Source organism: Eurypyga helias, unplaced genomic scaffold (assembly GCF_000690775.1).
Source record: "Eurypyga helias isolate BGI_N326 unplaced genomic scaffold, ASM69077v1 scaffold21734, whole genome shotgun sequence".
NCBI lineage: Eukaryota > Metazoa > Chordata > Aves > Eurypygiformes > Eurypygidae > Eurypyga > Eurypyga helias.
In genome coordinates this window covers 25475-34451 of record NW_010248558.1, presented here as the reverse complement: position 1 = coordinate 34451, position 8977 = coordinate 25475, and the positions used below count along the sequence as shown (strand labels likewise).

The 8977-nt window shown below is 52.2% G+C and overlaps 1 protein-coding gene across 3 annotated transcripts in view; it reads right to left on the bottom strand.

Moving 5' to 3' along the window:
* Window positions 1–2985: 2985 nt before the first annotated feature.
* FHL1 (four and a half LIM domains 1) overlaps window positions 2986–8977 on the bottom strand; it is an 11383-nt gene continuing 5391 nt past the window's right edge. For 2 of the 3 annotated variants that reach the window (XM_010151103.1, XM_010151102.1), the window contains exons 2-6: window positions 6207–6388; window positions 5336–5513; window positions 4669–4838; window positions 3936–4122; window positions 2986–3163 (exon numbers count right to left, since the gene is read on the bottom strand). In XM_010151103.1, coding sequence (XP_010149405.1) covers window positions 3009–3163; window positions 3936–4122; window positions 4669–4838; window positions 5336–5513; window positions 6207–6362 — 846 coding nt within the window. In that variant the 5' untranslated portion in view covers window positions 6363–6388 and the 3' untranslated portion in view covers window positions 2986–3008. Of the gene's footprint in view, window positions 3167–3935; window positions 4123–4668; window positions 4839–5335; window positions 5514–6206; window positions 6389–8977 lie in introns of all 3 variants that reach the window. The other variant, XM_010151101.1, reaches the window with a different exon arrangement.

Genomic DNA, 8977 nt, shown 5'->3' with positions numbered 1-8977 from the left:
TTCAGTAATCCAGTGTTTTGTCAAGCACCAAAGGCCTTGCTTTGAAAAGCTGCTTGTTTACCTTTATCCAGCTTCAAGTTTGCAAAAAAAAGCACCAGGGGAGGGATGAGAAACTTTGAGATTTGCACCTTGAAACGTTTCAGGGAACTATTGTGACGATGTTCCTTTTCCATTCGTTCAGCCAATTGTCCGTTTTCCTTGTTCAAATATCATTTGTTTCCCTTTTACAGACTTCACAGTAACTGGGGGGGTGTGTGTGTGGCTTGGTTTTTTTCATATGGGTATCCTGTACCCCAGCATGCCACGGGCAGCTCCCCAGTGAGCTGCTGGTCAGATCCTGCATATTCCCGAAGTGGCATTTGATGAAGTAAGACTCGGTGGGTGTGTGTTAAAGCTGAGCTCCCTCTGCAGAGCTCTGGAGAAACGCTGTCACTTGCTGGTGTACGTGCTGTCTGACAGTGCGGGGCCGAGTGTGTTCCGTTTTGAACAGAGAAGAAAGTTTTCTTGGTTTCTAAAGTGAAAGTATGGGCAGTTTCAAAATGCAGTGTCATATCATGGCCAGTGTGTTTTAATCTGTTGGACAACATCTAAGATTTTACAGCATATGCACTAATAGGTTACAAAAACGTGGAGCACCCAGGTGTCTCTGTCGTAGTGCAGTTTAACGTGTCATGCTTTTAACAATGTTTACCTTTTGAATTATTTATCTACGCTCATGGAAGTATTATTTTATTGTGTACATAACAGTATTAGACCACTGGAGTCCTGTTCATGTGAATTATTCTGCGTTCCTCTTGTAGCTCTGTAACAGTGGCTGAGGCTGCATATGTATTTCCCTTCCCCTAAAGCTTCCAGTGAGTAATTTACCTAAACTTGCCTGCTTTTTACAGCATGAAGAGATTAACTAAGCGTCTTCTGGAAAGTGCTACTAAATGTAATAATGCAGTCTTGCTCTTGCATCCCTGTGGCAGATGTATGGATAAGTGACAGCCGTACAGAATAGCTGTCCCCGGTCCTGCCACAAACCACCGGCTCGTACTTCCGTTCCAGTGAATCCTCCAACTGGCAGCTTGCAGGGGTTAAATGCAAGCTCTGCCGGAACTGGAGGTGTTCCTTCCTCCGCATCGCAGCTGCAGTAGGCACCCTCAGCCTTCTCACTCTCACCCTTCAGAATATGGTAGAACTGTTTTAGACTTTAGAGCAGTGCCTTAGGGAAAAGGAAAAATATATTTTTGTACGATAGCTGCTTCATTCCGGCAGAGACAATCATTCTAACGAAAAAGATGCCGATGTTTTTTCTGTGCTCGCATTAATCTGTCGATTGACCTGTTACGGCTCTGTGTAAATATGTGCACACTGTTAAATAAACTTTGCAGTTGAACATCACTTTCTTTCTGTAGTGCTAAACATTACCTTACTGGGAGCCTCCAGCCCCTTGCCACACTGACCTGCCTCAAGACACACTCCGGGACTGCTCTGAGTACTCCTCACTAGTACCTCTCTGGCAGCTGCGTTGGTGTGATCAGGGAGGGGTTTGCACTAACACCCTCAGCGCTGGATGTGTGTGTTCATGCTGACAGCCTGTTCCTAACTCTGGAATTCCTTAACTTGCTTTTCCCTGTAAGCCTTTGCCTTTTACTTGTAGCACCAGTATCTTTATGTTCGAAGGGTGAGTCTGGCGGCGCGCCATGGCCACCGTGGAGCAGTGGCTGTCAAGAACAGAGCAAGAAAGCCGCCTTACGGTTTTCCTGCGAGGGTTTTGTTTCTGGCAGGTGCTTGTGAATGAAAGGGAATGACTGGAGCAGCATCCAGTTGATAAATATTTCTGTGTGGTGTCAGCCACTGCTGTAGAAAACAACCTTAAACCAGCGCTTGGGTAGCTGAAGGGTAGTAGTAGATCCATGCACGGACAGTGGCCATGCCTGTGTTCTCCAATGGGATTTTTCACACAGGCTGTTCTTAGCAGATGCTCTGGTGCCAGTTATGTGTTTACAAAAATTAATTAGTTTATGGAAATTTTTGCTTTGGTGCTCAGCTGTTTCAGGGCGCTGCAGTGGAACAGCCGACTCTGCTTTGCCATTACCGGTGTGTCAGACCTGGTGGCAGCAGCTCAGCCATGAGGGGTTCAGGTGTGTAAGATGGCAAAATGAAGAAACCACTTTGCAGACTGTCCGAGTCCAAGCAGGAACTAGTCTCATTTTTATTAGAGCATAAAACATACACTGACAGGACGGGAGAGCTATCGTGTCTGAGCTGGTTGTAAGGCACTTCTAAATGTATGTGTGTTGTAGTTGAAAGATCTAAGTCTTGTTAATTGATTAATAATAGACAGCCTCGTTTAAACAGTGGTGTAAAAAAAGCTGGCGAGCAGAACTTTTGGGCAAACCATGCGGAGATCAAGACTAAAACAAGTTTATGGCAACTTAACTGCAGCTAAATCGTACTTCCAAAATATTGTTCTGCGTCAGATGAAGCCATTCCCTACGCTTGCGGCTGGGTGCGGTTGGGTAAACTGAGTCAGGCCTTGCTGCGCCGCTGTTAAGGCTGGGATGGGCGTAGGGTACCTGCACCTGTAACAGCGCGGCAGCGATCGCTCTCAGCCCAGGCGCAGCCGTTGCACCTCCGTTTCCGGACTGCACGCCTTGTCAAACCAACCTCGTTTAAATGCCAAGCTTAAACGGATAGCGGGCAGGTTTACAACGAGCTTTGTTTCAGCTTAAGCCACACGCGGATGATGGGGGATGTGGATCGCTAGTGCTAAATCGAACGGCATTTTGGGCCTTCACGCTAAGAGTTACTTGGAAGCAGAGTTAGATTTTTTGCAACGCTGCATGCTTTTGTACTGCAGGAGCTTCAAAAGTCAAACCCAGTATACTGAGGCTACTTTTGGTTTTATACTAAAATGGAAAAAAGTTAAAATTCTTAACATGCGAAAACCTGCTCCTTTACCAGGCCTGTTTTGGAAATCAGGGCTCTAAATCCACTTTACAGCAGTTGCTCTCTGCTCCTTACAGTCGTTTGGGACACTCAGCACAGTAAATTTTTCCATTATGGCAAACAAAGCGCTTGTTGGCCAGACCACGGGCACACTTTGTGCATTTGAAACAATAATCGTGCCAGGATTCATCTTCGTAGTTAACCACACTGGTTCCTCTTCCAAATCCTGCTAGGAGAGAAAACAATTATAGGACGGCGATAGTAGCTTTTCCCGTGGCTGGGTTGGCCCACCAAACAGCAGATCCCACTCTTCCTGCCTCCCCTGCTCCTGTAGGCTCGCAGACCAGATTTGTGTGCCCAAAATACGAGCCGAAATTGCAACTGAACAGTGTTGTTTGCTGCTCAGTGTTACTGCTCTTAGAGAAACAGGCTTAGTGTAAGGCTTGTGTGTCTTGTCTCTGCAATAAGCTTGGATCCTTTCTCCAGGAAACAGTCAAGCTGATGGAAAGATGAAGATGCAGAGCAAGGACAGGTTGGGCTAAACGCCCTACCTGGTTGTTACGGGCTCAGAGCCGTGCTCAGCAACGCAGGATGGAATGCAGGTCTTGTGGGTCTGGCAGGATAGTCCTCACATTTTAGGGGCTGGGCTCTGTAACCTCGTGCAGTGCACCAGCAGCAAAGCTACTGCCACTTTGGGGCAATAAAACACTGATCTCGTTAGACTGGGAGTTCCAAGAACTAAGGCAAAGTGGGAACAGTTGTAGCTGGGGCAGTTTTGAAGGAGGTAAATTTGAGGTGTGCAAAGAAGAGTTCAGTTACTAACTCAGGCTCCATCCTGCAAGAGCACACGGAGTTGGATCACATGTAAATTGCTGGGATTGGGCTTGGGATACTAGACCTGCTCCTGGTGTTGGCACCCTCGGAGCTGTATGTCGCTGGGGCTCGCTGCTCTGCCCTCAAGCACCCGCTGCCCTCAAGCTGCATGTAACCCAACATACCTGTAATAGGATTCTTGCAGCCAGCGCACTTCTTGGCCACGCACTCCTTGTAGCATTCAACACAGTAGAACTCATCCTCTACCGCTGTGAAGCGCTTCCCACCCAGTGGCTTCTTGCAGTTGGAGCAAATGAAACACTCCGAATGCCAAGGCTTTTCCTGGTAAGTGAGGCCTCCGGAAGTGATGGGCTAGGATGGAAACAGCAGAGGGGTGTTTCAGAAGCAGCAGGGAAGAAGAGTGGTGATGCAGGCGTGGGGTGGAGGGGAGGAGGGCTTTGGCGTGGAGGTCACTTGAAAGTTTTCATTAAAATGGTGCAGCGCTCGAGTTCCTCCAGCCCAGAATCCTGCGTGCCTGGAGCTCTCCTAACAGTTCATTTGACCTCCAGTGACTGCAAGTCTACACTGAGCAATGGCAGAAGTTGTAAACCAGCTAATTTTGTAAAACATTAATACCTACTAGAGAGTTTAAGCCCTCCCCAAAGCAAGTGTAAGGCCAGTGCCCACTTGGTTTCAGCGGAGTCGCTGCCAGATAATCCTACAGCCCCTGCTCAGAGCGCGAAAGGTGCAAGAACCGTTGGCTGTCACGTTACGACACCACCAGCTGCTTGCACCAGTATCCCAGGGAAAGAACATGAAGCGCATCGGTACTGCTCCAGTAGGATCCATACTGGTCTACTCTCACGGACAAGCGAGGGCTAGTTCCGGCAGCTGCCTTTGCAAGGCAGAAGGACTTACATTCTTGCACTTAGCACAGGTCTTGGCAAACTTATGCTCGTGGCAGGAGACACAGTAGAAGTCATCACCCTTGGGGAAGAAGCTCCCAGATCCAATCACTTGCTTGCACTGGCTGCAGGTGAAACAGTCCTTGTGCCAGACCATCTTCTTGTACTCAACGTTTTGGTCTCCTACAACAGACAGAAATCACTTGTTACGTGAGGTCTTGGGCTTGTGACAAACTCCCCACGCTGTGCGATGGAACGTCCCTGTCGGCAAGGCCTGTCCCTACCTGCACCCAGCACTTCACTTGGGCAAGGGATGAGCTGTGAATCGCTGTACCTGACTCTAGCCAAGGCCACCTAGATTTTCTTTATCTGTCAGAGAGGTGCCTGAGCCTGTCGGAGCAGAGCACCTCAAATGACAGAACAAAGCTTTTGGGCGAAGCAGTTCGAGACTACCTGCTAAGGTGAACTATCCACAGGAGGACTAACCGCAAAGCAGCCTGTCAGCACGCCTAAAACGGATGGGTGAGAGCAACAGTCAACACTTGCACCATTTAGCGGTGCTCCAGCCTCCCACTGCGATGCCCATACCCCTAACTGCGGCCTCCTTGGCTGGATGAACCACCGTGGCTCAGCCCTAGAGCAGAAGGCAGCGGCTGCATCCGTGTCACTGGCACCAGTACCTGCAATGATCGGCTTGAAGCAGCCCTTACACCTGGGCGCATCCGCGGTGGCAGTGCAGTTGCTACACCAAACCTTGTTGTTCTCCCTCAGCATGAAGGGCTCGTTGACCAAGGACGTGTAGCACTTGAAGCAGCGGAAGCAGTTGTCATGCCAGTAACGGTTCTTGAAATGCAGCTCCTGGAATGAAGGGAAACGGCGTGAGCAGTAAGGCCTTCTCCTGCTGAGCAGCCCCAAACCGAGCTGTTGTCAGCCTTGGTGGGAAGGGGTGGGTTTGTCAGTTCCTAAGCATGTCCGTTCAGTGGTGGGAGGTGCAGCTCATCTGCAAGCAGCTACGGGAAGGACCCTTAACCCAACTCACTGACACCAGGCCCTTCTTTTGAATCGCATTTTTCTGGGACTCTCAGAGTAGCAGGAGATGCTTCAAACCAGCAGCTTTGAGAGTTGAAGTGCTGCCAGGGTGGGCTTCTCTGGCTGCCGAGTTCCCACTCGGTTGGGTGTGGTACTGTTACCGTAAACGTGAAGTGATAAACATCTGACTGACAGAAATCAGACCCCAGGCCCCTGAGTGCACTGCCCAGCGGGTGAGTTTTCCGCAGGTCCTGTGCAGGCTGGGTTACCTGCCATACCCTCATCAGGACAATTCAGCATTCGCAGCAGTTCACGTGGCTGAATCTGGACTCTGAAATTCTCTCCTGAGCAAAAGCATCGCAAGCATCCTGCTGCAGGGCCCCAGCATCCCTGGCTCTGCCCGGGGATCACATGGCCCACCAACCGGGACACTCGCACGGGAACGTGTTCTCGCACAGGCTGGGGGCAGGAAAACCCGCATCTGCCTGTCTTACACCACCCGTTAAACTGCCCAGGGCTCACCTTGGAGTCCGCTCCGATGGGTTTCTTGCACTCGGTGCAGGTGTTGGCACAGAACTTCTCAAAGCACTTGACGCAGCAGTGGCGGCCCTCTTTCTGCACATACTTCTTCCCGTGGAGCGGGTCACGGCAGTAGTGGCAGTCAAAGCGCTCCGACATGGTGCCCACAGTGTAACTGCCAGGCCCTGCCAGAGCAAAGAGTGACGTTACCGCACTGGAGCTCTGCTACTGCTCCAGCTTCGTCGGTCTGCCCAAAGGGGAAGTACCAGGATGGGGGCTCAGCAAGGAGTGGGTGGTGGGGTCATACTCCTCGGGGGCTTGTAGGGAGAGAAAGCAGCTCGGGTGCCAGCACTGTCAGGGTGACTTTAGGCAGCTCACGGTTTATAAAACAAGAGAGCTCTCTGCCAACTGCACCTGGCCTTTCCCAGGCACCTCCAGCTTTGCCTTCAGGCTCTAGGTTAGGCTGCCAAACATCACACACGGGGAGGATGGGTGCAACAGACAACCTGGGTTTGGTCGCAGCAATCACGGACTTGTACACCTGCTAAAGGGGCAGCTGGGATGTCCCTTCCCAGGTCACCGACTGCCGTTAGGATGCAGGGAGAGAAATAACCATGACATCTCAGAAGAACGCAGGCCGTGGAGTACGGCCACGTGGACCAACCGGGCTGTGCTGTGGAGCCTGGTGTGGGCAGGGACTGCGCTGCCTCCTGGAAGCACTGCGCTTGCCGCTGCAGTTAGCATAAGCAATGCGTTAGTAACAAATACTTTCAGTTCCCTTAACACGATCCTTCCATGATCCGCAGGCTAGATATCTGCCTGCAGAGAGGCAGGAGGGGCTCTGGCCAAGCGCAGAAACGCAGCTCTGCCCCCTGCCAAGCCGCGTCGAGCGCAGCGCTGCGGAGCCTGCTCGCACGGGAAGCCTAGTTGCTGGCAAGGAGAGCAGAGTCCCGCACCAGCCTTTCCCCATCACCTTCTTAAGAGGAAGGATACTAGACCGTTCCATTTACATATTTCACATCAGGCAAGGATAATGATACCTAATTGTTCATTGGGTGTCACTTGGTGCGTCACGGCCAGGCCGGCTGCAGGCCTCGTCGCAGTCCTGGCTGCGAGGCTGCATAATCTGTGTGTGGAAATCACCGCCAGCCACAAGCAGAGCAGGATAGTTTCCATGTTTCCAACCTAAGCCAGCTGCGGCCCTCCGAGGCCTTTTGTGGTGCGTAGCTGTGCAACTTCCAGCTGCCTCTTTTCACTGGGCTTTTGCATATAAAATCATAAGGATAACACCAAGAAAAGATCTCAGTCCATGTGCAGGAACTCTCAGTTGATGGCAGCAGGGCTCTGCCAAGGCACAGCGTTCCACCGTGGCCAGGGAGCTGGCACGTTAGTGCGTGCGGGGGCGCTTGGCCAGAGGATTTTCCACTTTGGCCGGAGGTGCACGCTCGCACTTTTCTCCCCAGACATCCACCCCCACCTGGTCTCACCCTCCCAGCCCACCTCTGCTAACAGCTCCCTCCATAACCCCAGTGCCCCCACCCAGAGGAAGCAGCAATACTCCTGCGAGGGCTGCAGAAGCTCCAGCGGAGTTACTCGAGCCTGTGTGGTCCCAGAAACGCAGCTCCATCTCTGCCCCTGCACCCCCGGCACGGCAAAGCCCCGTTTTCCCCGCACGGCCAACAACCCGGGACGCAGCCTTGAACTTTCTGCACCTTCAGGAACCGGATGGGAGACGCGGCAGCGTTCTGGCAAGGGAGCTGCCGAGGGGGAATTTAACTCTTCTTTTCCTGTATTGCTGCAGTGCCAAGCAAGAAAGGGAGAAGGACATGGCCAGGGCAATATGAATTGCTGCTGCTTCCTGCCTTCATCCCAGTCTCACCCTGGACCGCTCTACCAAGCCCTGGAGCTCCGCGGCTGCTGTGCTGCCTGCTCCTGACCGAGCTCAGCAGCACGATGGCTGCTTATTCCAGCCCTGCTGCTCCAAGCCCCAGCATAGACCCTTTGTAAACTGGAACACAGCTTGGCAATTTTGGGTGTAGAGAGGGTATGTCGTTCCCGGCTGTGCCCTTCAGCAAGGGCGGGTCAGCAGGACCCCATGGAGCTTACCCTCGGCTGCAGGACGCGGCGCAGGCAGGACTGTCGTGTCTTTACGGTTGTGGACCTGTTTACACAGCTTTTTCTTGGGTGCTTGCCCACCCCAGTAATTCTAGATCTAGCCCAACCATGAGCATGAGAAACCCCCACGCTGGCACGGGAGCCCCCCGGGGCCGAGGGAGCCTTGCTGCTCCCTTTGTGAGGAGGGGGTCGCAGCAGCAGCAGTGCAGGGGCACCTCGCCAGACGAACACACATCCAACCCAACAGCTCCTGACCAGGGGAAGCCCAGGCTCTGTAGCAGGAAGTGAGAGGTGACTGCTGATGTCACCATCCCCTTTGCCAACCCCAATTCTTTTTGAGACCCACGTGCTGCTGGCAGCACACCACACCACGAACAGCCCCACACAGCCGGGTGCTGAGCCCGAGGAGGGGCCTGCCTGCAAACCAACATTTTGCCATTATTTCAGAGCTCTTCTGTCTCATCTCTGGGCTCAGGAAGATGCTAGGGACACCGGGCATGAAGGAGCTGATTTTCTCCAACACCATCTGCAAGCCAAGGAGGAACTGGAACAGGACACAGGAGATGGAACTCACACTGTTCCTCTGCAGGTTTTAAAATCCAAGAGTCCTCTCACTACCTCCTGTCACCCTTTCAGTAAGTTCAGGCCAGAACAAGTCG